Raw genomic sequence first — 15,581 nt, 5'->3', positions numbered from 1 at the left:
CCTCTTGGACCGCCACCACGAAATATAATCCCACAATTAGTGTGAAATATGTTGACTACCTGGAGGTGCTATCAAAAACAGCAACCAAGGGTGGCTGTTTATTTTATTTTATTTTTTGCCTATAATGAATTACCAATATCATATTATACAGCTCGCAATCTCATAAATTGCTTAATAACATAATAACGCTGTCATGTTGCTGGATAGTCTTGATACATGACCTGTAAATCAACATAAATTAATGTACTTTGTCCGGATTGTTAATTGACTCACCAAGATATGACTCAAGGCAGCAAATACAAACAGAAGAATGCACAACAGGAAACAGATTGAGCTCAACCTCACTTTCCATTGTACCTTGTGTTTTAGTCTTATTTTTAACAATGGATTAAAAAAATGCTTAATTACATCGCGAAACAAAATCTAAATTGACTAAACCGTTTTTTGAATAAGTAAGATTGCAGTTGACCTTACAATGAAGCAACATGTGCATGTTTTTGGAGCTCACACCTTTTTCTACATTGAGTTACAGACCAGCTTAAAGTCTATAGTCGTTGAAAGAGGCTATTATTCTCAGGTGAGCCACTGGATTTTGTCAACAGTCAGCTAAAAATGTGTGCTTTTGTTTTGGCAGTTACTTGACAGCAATTACTGTTGTTTTTGCACTCTGTGCCCTTTTTTGGATGGCACGAAGACGAAAAAAAGAAATAAACGTTCCAGACAACAATGATACAGAATTCAACACTATTAGAAATGATTTTTTTATATATCTATATACATATATTCATATAAACAGCACAAATATTTTCATACATCAATATAAATCAATGATTTGGTCAATTCTTAAAACTCATTTTAAGATGCACATACACGTGTTTGTGTGTATGCATATATACAGTATACACACTCACACACACAAATTAACTTAAAATTGTCTTTCTGCCAAGTGGTTGATATGCCATCCTGCTGTGGATGACATTGTGAACCAGGCCTCTGTCAGGCAGGCATAGCCTGGCAGAGAGCATTACACCATTGCTTTCTCCCTTTCCTTATTTGTCAAGAGAACATGCAATATTTGTCTGGTTCACTGAAAAGTATTCTGCACAATTAAACAATATCGATGGCAGTACCCATTGGCTTTTACAAGCAATAGTTGCGTTGTAACAAAACTTGTGTACAAACTGATATGCACAAAGAGTGGATTTTCTGAAGGAAACAATGTTCACCGAATTTTAGATTGACTACCCTTGCAAACTCACATTTTCAGCCAGTTTGATGAGCCATTCATGGACAGGAGGAGATCAACCTCTCCCCCTCTGCACTCACCATCACATTATTTTGTCAGCATACTCAGTGTCATGACTGTAACACTGCAAAATGGTCGATTTGTGGAGTACAAATCTATACACACATTGCGTTTTAAAGCTACCTGTGAAATAAAACTATGAAATAGGTGCAAGTGCCATCAATCAACCCTGAAGAGGAGCTAATGTGATGGAACGCTATAAGAAGGGATTCGTTGAAGAGCCTCCTGTTGGAAATTGCGGTGCTGGACCCGCACCCTAAAAAAGACAAATGTATAGAAATCAAGGACCAAATGTTGATGCAACAAGTGCAAGTGACTGTAAGTTGTCCACAATTATCCATTAGAGTGGGCATGCACTTTTGCCAAGGTCAAGTTTCATAAAATTCATCATTAATAAAAATTTCAAGCACCCTGGAGAAGCCAGGCATTAGATGTGAGCATGACAGTGAAGTAGGAATAAATTATATTTGCATTTTCTTTATTGTAAAGTCACAACTATCTTAATGCATTGAGATGATGCTGACTCTTATGACGTGCTGGTCAAGTTTTATTATTATAACAATATGTGAATAATTGTATTTAGATAAAATGTACTGTAAAACATACAGTATTTGTTTTACGAACCAGAAAAGGGTTACTGGAGACCGCTGGTCCAGTAGCCATTGCCTGCCCAAAAGGAGTCAACACTGGCTTGCCCTGGCCAAAGACTGGAAAGCCTCCACCTGCACAACAAGTACATATTACAGTTGTTGGATTCACTTTCTTCATCTGAATCAAATGTAATCTTCATGCACTGTCATTCTTTAGCTTTAGTGGCTCTCAATACACTATTATCCACAAACACAGACACACACCGTTGAGTTGCTGCGGATACGCTGCAGGTTGCGAATAGGGCACCTGGCCAGGAAAAGGCTGCTGAAAGGTTCCACTAAAGCTGGTAGGCAGGTTGTAGGCTGCAGTGTTGCCAAATCCAGCAGGCATACTCATGGAGGCGGTGCCAAATGAAGCTGCAACACAACAGGATACCAGCGGGTTAAATACTGTCATAAACTACAGTAAAACAAGCGAGTGTGCAACCTCGGTCGCACGACTGACTCTGAAGGGAAGTGGGAATGCTGTGGTGCGGTGCGGTGTGGTGTTTGCAGATTAAACGGAGTTGTGGGAGAGTGAAGTGTTTCTATCTTGAAACCAAAAAAAAATGTGCCTTCTTCAAGAAGTCCCTACATTATATCTGTTAATCAATGAGAAACAAGTGAAAAGTCTTTTGACCTTTAAGTGGAGGACAACTGGACACGCTTTTAACTAGCAGCCACATTTGTGGCATTATTGTGCTGCGAAACGAGGCACATGTGCTCGGCAAAGCGACTCACCGGCTGCTGCTGCCGCTGCTGCAGCAGCGGCAGCTCTGCTGTTGTTCTGGAATGGGTTGGTCGGCGCAGTTGCAACACCAGCAGCTGCAAAGGGATTATTTGGCTGGGCTGCTATGGAGAAAAAGAGACAGCATATACAACAGGTAATCAATGTTGTATAGAAAAACCATTGAAAACAAGAACCTGGAATTACATTGAATATGAAAATGTCAAGTCAAGTCAAGAGTATTTCTCGAGCACTTTCAAACAGCCATCGCTGCATACAAAGTGCTGTACATGGAGCAATTTAACATGCACAATAAACAGTAAGACAAATCGGTAATAAAGGCGGTAGAAAGCAAAAACCAAGAACAAATCTAAGTCATGCTGAGTCGAATGCCAAAGAATACAAGTGAGTTTTGAGGAGGCTTTTGAAGATGGGCAGCGAGGAGGCTTGCCGAATGTTCAGTGGGAGGTCATTCCAGAGAGAGGGACCAGCAACAGAAAAGGCTCCATCCCCTCTGAGCCTCAGTTTAGTCTTAAAATAACCGTTTACTCACCCCCAAAAGTTTGCGCCATACCAGGTAGTACTTGTTGTGCGGACACTCCAGTCGCTGAACTCAAGGAAACTCTAGCCAAGAAATCATACCGCATATGACTATGTTGTTAAATGTTGCCAAAATGGGAACAGAGAAGCGGCGTGGTGTCTCACCCCTGTGTGCTGCTGCGGCTGCTGCTGTTGTTGTTGTAAAGACCTGAAGTGGGAGCTGGGGGGCCAAAAACTGTATCAAGTTCAACTAAAGCAGCATAGCGGTCCCCTCCTGTTCCTGGTGCCGGTTGGTTATGAGACGCTGCAGAAACTGAACTCACCCCAGTAGGAATAGGCCCCCCTGGAAGGGAGACACACACAACAAGGGGGCCGAGTTGAGCACAACAATTCCAACCAATCAAAGAGATTTCTTTCCATTTCGAAGCTCAAGGCGAAAGGTCTGCAAACACCTGCCATATTTAACGGTAATCTTTGAACAATTGAACCGAATAAATGATCAAACTTGATAAATGAAATATTCCTCCATCACCAAACGTCAACTTTTCCTCATTAAACAGAGTCGTTACAATAAACCAAGGCTCATCTTTTGAAGCACATCTTGAGGCTGAGGCTTGTTGTGGTTTGGGATTATCACAACCAAGGAACCAGAGAATAGGTCATCCTCCTTAAAGTCTAACTGGCTCAGCAATAGCTATAGAATTCATGACTGACTTGCCACTAAATGTATTTTAGGTGTGACGTGCACTTTATTCATACAAGCAACAATCCAAACAACTGAGCTCGATGAAACAGGCTAGGTAGGAAAGGTTTACCTTGCTCTGTTTTGCCAGAGCTAAACACGTTATCCAGGTCAGCGAGGGCTGCGTATTTATCGGCAGGGACACTAGTACTCTGTACGGTGTCCCTGACTGCTCCTGTGGAGTTACTCTGGGAGGACGAACTGAAGGATCCAAAGTCGGCACTACATGATTTGGGGAAGTTGTCAAAATTTGCAAAATTGGCATTTGCTAGTCCCCCTGAAGCACTACCTGCATGAAAGAGAGAGATTGTCGTTGAGTCATGAGGGGACGTGGATTCTTGGTGCTCTGTGACAAGATACAAGAGCGAGAAGATGACGAGTTACGTTGGGGTGGAGTCCGGCACTGGAGAGTGGATTCTTTATTGCATCCTCTGCACACAGTTACGGGATGTGCAGAACAGCACCTTTTCCAATACGCGCGCTACTCGCAAGTTGAGCGCTAAACTGAAATCAATCGAGAGTGGCAAAGAAAACCAAACTGACAAAAGTACGGTAACATCATCTATCCTCCTGGGCCAGTTCACAACCCTTTTCCGCGGATTTCAACCTGGTCCATATGGCCACCCTTTGATGCAATGTCTGCAGTAGTTCTAGACAGGGACAATGATAATAACGCTCACTTATCATCAGTTTCCCACCAGCTAAATTGTAAAATGTCCTTTAAATTTACATACAGAATTTGCAGCTAGAATATACAAATTCCAGAAACGTCACAAATTGGTCATAAACACATCGATGTTATTCCAAAGGATTCACATATGTTTCCTTGCAACCTTTCAAAGACAGGAGGGAAACAGCTGGCAACACATAATGAAAGAGGCCAAACCCAATGTGAGACCTATTGAATACAACCTGGAGAAGCAGAGCAGTTGCTAACTCGTATGTACTGCAGCTGGATGAGAGGACAGTCAATACTGGCAACCCCAAAAGCAGCGATTGACAAAGATCAAAAACGGGAATGATGAAAATGAGTCATGGGGCAATGAGCAACGCAAGGTGGAGAAACATACTGTATGTTGCACAAGAAGCACACACACACAATTAAGAGGTCAAAGCAAATAAGAGTGCTGCAGAAAGTCTGGACTCCCGTTCACTATGATGCAAAATTTTGTCTTCAATTAACCCAACGTGCGAGTTTTTGTATGCGACAGAAAGCCAGAGTGCCATAAGAAAAAGGTTGTTTTGCAGTTGGGTATGTGTCCAGGAAAGGCAACTTGATCTACCTGTGTTTGAGGCCGGGAATGAGGCTTGGGGCGCTGAAGGGAAACCACACATAGACCCAGGAGTGCTCACGAATGCATCAAAATTAGCAAAGTCTGCATTTGTGTTGGCATTCTGTGCCGCTGGAGGAGTGGTCACGATGACGTTCACATAGACAGACCAACAAAGACAATGAAAGGAGAATGACATTTAACATAGTAGAGAACATGGATGAGATTGAATAAAACACACACACATAGGATTATGGGATAAATGTGACATAATCAGAGATGGGATGCCATGTGTTCTTTCATGCAGAGCAGCATTAAAAGCTAAGATGTAAACATGAAATGATTGCAGATCACAAATTGTCATGGTTTTTGGAATGGCATTCCTGCCAAGATGTTTCGACGTCAATGCTGTTCTATTGAAGTTACAAATACTGTAACCTTACTTGTGTGGCTGTTGAAATGTGCGAAGTTTCCAAAACTGGAGCTGGCGCCTGCACTCATTTTTGGTGGGGCAGCAAAGATGTCACCACCCAGGTCACTGAGGAGGTCAAACTTCTTGTCGTGCTGTTGGTGGATTTGCCCACGGCTGACGACTGGAGACTGTCAGAGACAACAGACTTAATTGTAAACGGGTGGCAGTTTCGGTAAACCTGCATCAATCCAAGTGTATCATAAAGTCATCCTTTAGAGACACGGCAACCCGTTTCGATGGCTGTATTATTTAATAATTTATTATTTTTGTTGTGTAGAACTAAATTGTTTCATTTTCAGAGTAGTGTCAAATATTTCATTATCAGGTAGAAAGATAAGGTCACAAAAAACAAACAAACAACAAAAAAACTGTCTTCACATCAATAAGATGTTTTTTTATTCATTTGAAGAGCTAGTTTTTGTGGTATTTTATTCTGTTTACTGATTATGCACATTAAACAGTCAGTCGTGACGTTTATTTTTTCGTTCCCTTTTTATTTAAAAAAGCATCAAAAGGTATTGACATACATGTGGGTATCGTTACAACCATAGGGGGGTGACATTTACAAATTCAGCTTGTGTACAGTTGTAGGTATTGAAGGAATCTTACCTGATTGGGTGGGAGGTTCTTGTTGAGATGGAGGGTCAGTACCGAGTCCCCAAGGAGGGATTTAAGAGGTCTGACCTCTGGAGTGCTGCTTGTGCTGCTGTTTGAGGAGCCAGAGATCGACGCGTGGACGGATGCCACTACCTTGGCTTGCTCAGGTGAAACATACCTCAGGAGCAAAGCACACAATAAAGCAACTACTGGTATTACATTTTCAGCTGTAAATGGCATGATTACTGCCACTTTCAGTTTGCGTCATCAGAGGTCACACCACAGCAAATCAAATTGCATGATTTGTTCGGCACAATTTTTACACTGGATGCCCTTTCGCAACTCGCCACTGCCACTACACTTTCAGTCACCTTAACCTTATTCTGACTGTGGTAATTCAGGGGCAAGTCGAATCAGGGTTCCTTATTATGCAATTATTTAATTTCAAGAGGTATCTTACCACCGTTTCTTCTCATATTTTTCTTGAAGGAACTCCTTGACTTTCTGTGGTTCTCTGAAATCTGGTGCTGATGAGGTTTTCCCATCATGAAGGCCTAGCCAGATCTGTCTACATACCTGAAACACACACACAATCGAAAACCAATTCATTCTAGACACAGAGTTAAGTGTGGATTTAACACATTATGTCATAGGGGACTGTTTAACTGCAGGTATTCAGAAGACGTCTCTTGGGGACATGCCGATCCATGCATATAGAAAAGCTAGGTTTACACTGCAGAACTTAATGCACAATTCAGATGAGGTGAATTCAGATATGTGTGTGTGTGTGTGTGTGTGTATGTGAGTGCGCATGTAAACGTTCAAATTACATTTTAAAATGTGACCATAGTCTGTATGGGGTGTGTGAACCAGATGCCTCCCCAAAGTGAGCCAAAGGTGCTGAAGAAGAAAGGACGTCCCTCACAAGGTAGTGTTTAACGAAGTAAATATGGTCCAGCGAGAAGGGGCTCATCTTTTTAATCATCTCATATTTATACAGGAGCGTTGCCAGAGGAGTTATCATTTGGGTAATTAAGGCAAGGCTTTTCAAGTGGGATTAAATTAAAGTCAAATAGTCAATACTCCTGTGATTGGCTGGCAACCAGTTGGGGGTTTCTCCTGCCTAATGCTCGATGACGGCTGGGATAGGCTCCAGTACAGCTGCAGCCCTCGTGAGGAGAAACGGATTAGAAAATAAATAAATAGTAAATATACTGCTACTCCAAAAAACTTTGCAGGTTCACGGGCAATTACCAATCTACCCATGAAGCACTTCTGTCTTTGGGTGATTTACCTGTATAGGTCAGCAGATAAATGTGATCTGACTGATCAGACTGCAGTTGCATTGCAAATATAAATTGAAAAAAACCCCCCAACAACCCAAAAGTGACCCAGGCCGAATTAAAAAAAAAAAAAATCTGAATTGAGCCACTCAGACTATCATTAAAAAACTGATACAGGATACATCTGGGCGAGAAAAAAAAAATCCCATCTGAGTAGCATTTGCCTGTAGTGTGAACTTAGACGAAGTGACTGTTATACTATATTATATGTATGTGAGAGTGGACCCTAAATTTCCACCCCAGTGCCATGTGTATACTTTACTGCAGTGATTCCCAATCTTTTTTGCCCCAAGGCACATTTTTGAAGTTCCAAAAAAAAAAAAAAAGTCGCCACGCCACTGAACAAATTTGTCACAAAATGAGGGTACATATGTCAATTTCATACTTGTTGCCATCTAACAGAAGATCATTTATTTGTTCTTCGTCACTATAAATTGCTGGCATAGATAGATTATTTGTTATGAAATAAATAATTTTCTCACCAATTTGATAAGTTCCCGCGGCACACCGTTAGAGCTCTCACGGCACACTAATGTGCCGGGGCACACCAGTTGGGAATCACTGATTTACTGGACATGATAACCACAGTTTCTCCTCCTCTTCCAATCAACAGTAGGAGTCATGGCCAAAAGGTAAACAGAGTTGCATCGAGTTTCACTGGATATACAGGCTCACATTAGTTTTCACTTCTGATAAGTGGCATGTGAAGTCGGTGAAGTTGGCAGGCATTTGTGATTGGCAATGTATCCACTGCATGCGCCTCAATCACGGACAAGTGCAATTTGATGGCTTGGTGATGAAGTGCCATCTCCACGAGGTAGAATATAAGCAACGCCGTCATTGTGGGGGCCGGCCGGTGTGTGCATCACAGTCGCGTTTTTAGATTGTGGGCTAAATATGCAGCTCAGAGGCATGCACATGGGCACACCACTGCAATCAATGCCAAGTGTCTCTATGGACAGACAGAAGGCCACTTGAAGGCTGTCGTATTTATAAAACAGCTCTGGAGGATTTATGACTGCTTTAACCTTGAGTCTGCTGCTTTGCTAGAGCTTTAAATAGACGCTGCCTCCCAAGAGACAATGCTGCATTTTAAACTTGCTGTTCCTGAAATTACTGCTGAATAAATGATGTAGTTTAGCCTGTCCGGTATATCAGTAATCTGAATATGAGTGGCGATAAGAGATTCAAATTATTTACTGAAAGTGCACAATCAATGTACATTTAGGGTCCAACGGTGCCACATTGCCAAGCGTACCCATATTTGGAAGCGCTGACATAAACACGGAGACAGTGGCCACTGGTTTAGACGAGAAGTAGACCACAACTTGACAAGTTGTATCTTTCATTGCCGCAAAAGAAAACTCCAGCTCTGCTCATTTTGAGGAGGAGAAAGTGGAGACAAGCAGCAGAAAACAGAATGGATGCATCCTTTCCTCATAGCTTGGTGAGAACTTGGAGAGTTTAATTTAATTTGATTATATTCGTTAATATACCTCAAGCTTTAAGGCCCTATTTCGGGCTAGCAGGGAGCAGTGTCTTCTTCAACACGTCATATACATGTCATCAGTCTTGTGGACCAATGCTCAGGATACAGACACCGCAAGTTCAATTCCACGGTGTCCGTCTCTCACGTCATTCTGCTAAGTGCAGTGTGAATAGGGCGAAAGGTGTTTGTGCAGAAATCAGTTTTGCGCAGTGCCAATTTGAAAGAATGTGACGTTTTTAAAAGGAATGGAAATTCTTTTTTTCCCCAATTCCTCCATAAATCCAAAAAGTATTATAACAATGCGCAAATGCACAACGGAATTTTGTTTGAGAACTCAGGTCCGTTTTCAAAATTCAACGTCATCTCTTGATTTAACTTTCACCACCTGATCATAAAGGCATGGCAACTTCTTTTTTTCTCTCTCTCTCTCTCTTTGACAGCCAAAACTACCTCATTGCCGTTTTTCTGTAGAAATTCTATTTCCTGTTGTGTGAAGGTTGTCATGGAAATGGACTTGACTCTGTTGGGTGGATTCAGTCCTCGTCTGTGGAATATAAAAAAAAAAAAGAAAAGAAAAAATAGCACGTCAATTTTATTGAATGACTGTACAGTTTCTCCAAAATAATATATACTGTTGGTCTACACACTAGCAAAATACGTATACGAGGAGTTGAATCAGTAAATTACACACCCATTAAATACTGTTCTCTCAACTGTTGATTCCCACCCATGAAATGAGCCGTTCATTATTATGAGGGGGTTACTTGTTCCCCTTTTTTGATACATAAAAATAATATCAGTATGATGCTTGGCAAAACAGATTTGCAGTTTGTAGTCATGTAAATCTAACAACGGTACAGTGGTAATACTTGGGTCAAGTGGTGTGACTTGATGCAGAGTACAAATTTCCGGAAAGAGCAAAGGAGACATTGTGAGTAGAGTTCCTCAAGGGAAAGTCTCCACCTTCATGAGGAATGTGTTTACATAATGGATTACAGCTCCACCCATTGAGCAACCACAATTATTGGGGTAGAAACTGAGGAAGGTACTGGTGCCTTTGTAATAAGTTTTAACACATGAACAACATTCCCAAAATATGGGTCACTTCATCAAAAACAGAGCTTTGACACACAGCAATGTTTCATCTTCTGTAATATTGCGGGTACCCACAGCGGCTCCTCTCTCTCCTGTGTTTGGACTGTGGTTGAGTGGAAAGAAATGTCATCTGTGCTGTCTGTTGCACATAGAGCACATATGACAATAAAGTTGACTTGACTTGATATTTAGAGCAATAGAAGACTCATTTGTTGTTTTTTTTTCTCTTTCTTCTTTCTACATACATTCTTGCTGCTGGAAGCTGTAAATTTCCCCAGTGTGGGACGAATAAAGGATATCTTATCTTATAAAACCAGCATTCGGCCACCACTTGGGGGCTAAAAGTGAGTTATGCTTGTGTAGTCACTCAAAGTTAGAGTATATGTTGGGAAGGCAGACAAAAAAAATAAAAAAATCAAGTTGGAGCATGCACAATGCCAACTTCTTTGCAAGTCTGAGCGCGCCTCTACCGCTTCCTGTTTTCACATGCACATCACATGCTGGTGACACCGCAGAAAACTATTCTGCCCCCTCGAACTACAATCAGATTAGGCGTCATACAGTCAGTGGACAGACAGTGTGTGCATGCCTTCTGACACTCAAGATGTTAGAATTCAAATTTATGTTTCCTTACCCAATTTGTGCTGAGCTTTCATTGACCGTTTACTGTGCACTTCTATTTGTATAGACTTTTAGAACATTACTTAAAAAAGTGCCCGAAAAATTCATTAAAAGCTTGAAGTTGGCAAGAATTGGAACCTGATAATGAATCAAAACACATCAAACAATCCATGCCAAGTCACTGACCACATTCTTGACACTCAATCCATTTGCCTGCCCATCCCTTTGAACTGTTTATTTTAAACATTAAATGGTGAGCATAATTCAAATGCATTTTAAAAATGCATTTTTTTGGGAAAGTTAATCGACCAGACGACTATGGCTCTTCAAACATCGGCCCAAACAATCAAATAACCAATATTTACCAATTGTTTTTAACTCTAACCATTTGCAGCAATTCTCGTGATTTATTACACATACATTTAAACCACAGCCTTGTATCCTTCAATATAAATACCGTTTTTGATAAGGTCATTCTCTGCATCGGTCATTCAAAACAAAGTAAATATTAATTAATTAAAACAAAAAAGGTGATTTTATGCATCATACTTTTTAACGATTAAATCTGCTGATTATTCTGTATTTTTTTTCCCGACAAAAATTAGCATCATGTTTACAGGAAACTTATTTTTTTTAAACCAACAATATCGACTGCGTTTCCACGTGGACAGAACTCCATAGATTCTGGGTCACATGGGTCAGTGATGGTTGGAAGAGGAATGAGTGCAAATATTTCAGTCTGTTCTTTGAATTGCAGAGTTTCACTATCCACCTTTATTTCTCCATTTTCATATTTTACAACCTCAAACTGCTGTAAAAGTTTCACCAATTACACACTTTGCACACTGCTCCAAAATGAAAGGGAAAAAAAAAAACAGCAGTAAAAGTCTTGTGTGCTGCTCTCTGTGCACATACATTGTATTTTAATAGAGCCGAGTTCCTAATGAAGTTTTCTCATTCACATATGTTCTGTTTTTGCTGTCGGACAATGGTGAAAGTATGAAAGTGGCCAAGGAAGACTACCTGTTATCAGTTGCTGCACCGACTGATGATTGTCGCTGCAGCTCTTCTGAAACCAGAGATGTATTTCATCTCACCGTGCATAGCCAAAAGTGACAGCACACCCGCTACAGCTCTCTGTCACTCAATAGAAGAGACTAGAGAAAAAAAAGCTGCCACTCAATATAAAGCACTACAGCAACAAACTTTAACTGGAAGCCGCTAGCTTTGGCGCTTCTTTGGAGAAAAGAATCCTTTCTTGGGAGGGAAAGGTCAGTAATGCTTAACAGTGGAAACACTGCAGCAGTACTGTTATGAGGGAATACAGTGCCCTCCATAATTATTGGCACCCCTGGTTGAGATGTGTTTTTTAGCTTCCAATTATTTTATTTTTTTTCTAAATAATATGGGACCTTAATGGAAAAAAAGAGAAAAATCCAACCTTCAATACAAGTGCATTTATTCAGTGGGGAAAAAATCCCACATAAAGAAATAATTATTTGACATCAAATCACCTGTTCCACAATTATTGGCACCCTTAACAATTCCCAGGAAATAAACATAATTGAAGCATTTCTGTCATTTCTACAGTAGTTTACAAAGTTTACCAGAGTATGTAGGAACATTTAATTAGTAATTCATCACTTCCTGTCTCCCTGGGGTATAAATATGACGTGACACCGAGGCCATTTCTCTTATCCACTCTTAAACATGGGAAAGACAAAGGAACACAGCATACAAGTGAGGCAGATGTGCGTCGACCTTCACAGGTCAGGCAGAGGCTACAAGAAGATTGCCACTCAACTGCAGCTGCCCATATCCACTGTGAGAGGAATAATTAAGAAGTTCAAAACAACTGGAACAGTGGTAAACAAGCCTGGACGAGGAGCCAAGTTTATTTTGCCACCACGCACAGTGAGGAGGATGGTAAGAGAAATCAAAAGATCTCCAAAGCTCACTGTTACAGAATTACAACAAATGGTAGCATCCTGGGGTCACAAAGTCTCCAAATCAACCATCAGGCGCTGTCTACACGCCAACAAGCTGTTTGGGAGGCATGCACGGAGAAAACCTTTCCTCACTCACAATCATAAACGCAAGCGTCTGGAGTTCGCCAAGCGGTATTGGGGCTTCAACTGGGACCGTGTGCTTTGGTCAGATGAGACCAAGATTGAGCTTTTTGGCAACAAACACTCTAAGTGGGTCTGGCGTACCACGAAAGATGCGCATGCTGAAAAGCACCTCATACCCACTGTGAAGTATGGGGGTGGGTCAGTGATGCTGTGGGGCTGTTTCGCTTCCAAAGGCCCTGGGAACCTTGTTAGGGTGCATGGCATCATGAATGCTTTGAAATACCAGGACATTTTAAATCAAAATCTGTTGCCCTCTGCCCGAAAGCTGAAGCTGGGTCGTCACTGGGTCTTTCAGCAAGACAATGACCCTAAACATATGGCCAAATCTACACAGAAATGGTTCACCAGACACAAAATCAAGCTCCTCCCATGGCCATCTCAGTCCCCTGACCTCAACCCCATTGAGAACCTGTGGGGTGAGCTGAAGAGGAGAGTACAGAGGAGAGGACCCAGGTCTCTGGATGATTTAGAGAGATTCTGCAAAGAGGAATGGCTGAAGATCCCTCTTTCTGTCTTTTCCCATCTTGTGAAACATTATAGGAGAAGATTAGGTGCTGTTTTGTTGGCAAAAGGGGGTTGTACAAAATATTAACACCAGGGGTGCTAATAATTGTGACACACATTATTTGATGTCAAATAATTATTTCTTTATGTGGGATTTTTTCCCCACTGAATAAATGCACTTGTATTGAAGGTTGGATTTTTCTCTTTTTTTCCATTAAGGTCCCATATTATTTAGAAAAAAAATAAAATAATTGGAAGCTAAAAAACACATCTCAACCAGGGGTGCCAATACTTATGGAGGGCACTGTATGCAGTTTGTTGCTAACTGATATTTTCTAAACAGATTAAACACAAATCATGACATGAGGAACGTCCTATTTGGTCGCAACACTCTGGTCACTGTGGTAATGTTTAAACGTGCCTTCAAAATAAGATATAGTGCAAATAAAAAGTGCATGTAAAATACGGGCTTGGTGCGTGAGAATCATCGAGATGAATGATTCATTGAGATGAATCCGTATTTTAGGTAGGACTCTTGATACTGTCTATTAAATGTAGCCTTATTTTTCTTGAAAGTCGTAGACTCCTCTTCTGTCTCCTGGACGGGCCTTTTCCCCTTGCCAAAACAAGACCAAGACCTTCATTTTAACTCATTTTGCTAGCTCCTGGGTTTCATTTTTGCGGTAACCTATTACGTGACCGAGAAGCGCGCCTTGAGTGACATCCTGTCGACGGATGTAACAGAGAATCTTGCAATTTCTTCAACTAAAAACATCTTTCAGATTCCGAAATGAATAAAACGGAAGTAATGCAAGTTATTTATTCCTTCTTTGATGCCCGATACCAAATGACCCACGGACGGTACTGGTTGCCCTGGCCCGGTGGTTGGGGACCACTGCTCTTGTGGAACTAGTGTTCCCTACCCCTGGGCTCGGGGCAGAGATGAAGCAGAAAAGCGAAAACAAACAATTTATCAGTTTGACCCTTTTTACTTTTATTTCTCATTATCCATGACTGGTAGAATATTGATCAAATTTCCAGTAATGGAAATTATTTTCAGCAAGTTTAGAATCCCTGCATCCTGAGTACCATGTGCTATCTCAATACCCGTCGGAGAACGTTTACTAATCCCAAATCCCAGGCTACAGATGCTTGATTACACAACTGCACTGTCAAGCTTAAACTATAACACACTCTGTATTCATATTACTGTCAAAACACCCAAAAGGAGTGATTAGTGTGGTCAAGGTTGTATCCTATTATACGTACAGTACGTATTCTAGGTACTACATTTGGCAAACGCAGTTGGGTAGGTTTGACAAGCAACCGGTCGTGGTGCCAGGCGCAGTGTGTTGATTTAGCTGGTGTAAATGTCAGTTTGTTCACCCGGCTGCCATGATAGGCCAAAGTCAAACACCAAAGTGAAGCAAGACCCCTCTCAGCCTGACCACCATTGGAAATGTGATGTCGAAAAGTACATATTTAAACTCTCGGCAAAACCAACGATGCTCGAGCAGCCGTCGTTAGCCAGTAGCGGGTAGGCTAACCGCTCCTAGTAACCATATGTCGGGTTAAATCTAACATTATGCTGGGTGGTGGACACGCCATCTCCATGCGACTATGAGGTCGGGCGGCTTGGGAACTCACAGGATGCCTGAGCAGGAGGTACACACGAAGGAGCCCACCGTCATGTTGGCGTAGGTCGGGCCGCGCTGGTCACAGTCAAAGCACTTTCTGTTAGCAGGCAAACTCGTCATTTCCCTCAGCATCTTCAGGTGTTTCTCTTCTTGCTTCCGTTTCGCACTCGCCGCCATGATTATGTCTACACAACGCGAATCGACTAAAGAGAAATATTTGGTGACCTGATGAGAGTCTAAAGGTGTGCGCTTTATAAAGGTTGTCAACTCGTTGAGCAGGGAGGGAGGGAAGGCAGGTGGCTCAGTTGACAGGGCTGCCTGGCGACTCCGCTAAAGAGTTTTGATGGTGCGTTTAATGTATGCTGGGAAGTTACGTTACGCTCGGCAACACGGCGGGGCGCTGACATCCACGACATTTGCTTGTAAAAGTCGATTGTCAAGATTTGTGGCGTCATCAGTACGTCTGTTCTTAGTTT

At 41.6% G+C, this 15,581-nt stretch overlaps 1 protein-coding gene across 7 annotated transcripts; it reads right to left on the bottom strand.

Moving 5' to 3' along the window:
* Positions 1-730: 730 nt before the first annotated feature.
* Positions 731-15,454, bottom strand: agfg1a (ArfGAP with FG repeats 1a). Of its 7 annotated transcripts, none has more exons than XM_052077905.1 (13): positions 15,116-15,454; positions 9,567-9,660; positions 6,745-6,860; positions 6,297-6,462; positions 5,659-5,815; positions 5,228-5,347; positions 4,018-4,233; positions 3,368-3,545; positions 3,237-3,286; positions 2,677-2,784; positions 2,161-2,313; positions 1,931-2,028; positions 731-1,562 (listed from the first exon to the last, which is right to left on the bottom strand). In XM_052077905.1, exons 1-13 carry the CDS (start codon positions 15,280-15,282, stop codon positions 1,503-1,505), a joined length of 1,683 nt encoding a protein of 560 aa, XP_051933865.1. In that variant the 5' UTR covers positions 15,283-15,454; the 3' UTR covers positions 731-1,502. The 7 variants fall into 7 exon arrangements, with proteins under 7 accessions (XP_051933865.1, XP_051933862.1, XP_051933863.1 ...); XM_052077902.1 differs by having other exon boundaries at positions 2,677-2,787; positions 3,216-3,286; positions 15,116-15,453; XM_052077903.1 differs by having other exon boundaries at positions 3,216-3,286; positions 15,116-15,453.
* Between the last annotated feature and the right edge of the window lie 127 nt (positions 15,455-15,581).

This window comes from Hippocampus zosterae, chromosome 10, assembly GCF_025434085.1.
Source record: "Hippocampus zosterae strain Florida chromosome 10, ASM2543408v3, whole genome shotgun sequence".
Taxonomy (NCBI): Eukaryota; Metazoa; Chordata; class Actinopteri; order Syngnathiformes; family Syngnathidae; genus Hippocampus; species Hippocampus zosterae.
Note: the sequence above shows the minus strand (reverse complement) of the source record. Positions and strands in the feature narration are given on the sequence as shown.

Coding starts and splice junctions, on each gene's coding strand:
- agfg1a (XM_052077902.1), bottom strand. CDS start 15,282: ATGGCGGCGAGTGCGAAACGGAAGCAAGAAGAGAAACACCTGAAGATG. Junction 5,816..6,296: donor AGAACCTCCCACCCAATCAG/GTAAGATTCCTT, acceptor TGTCTCTGACAG/TCTCCAGTCGTCAGCCGTGG. Junction 2,788..3,215: donor TATGGCGCAAACTTTTGGGG/GTGAGTAAACGG, acceptor TTTTCTCCATAG/CAGCCCAGCCAAATAATCCC.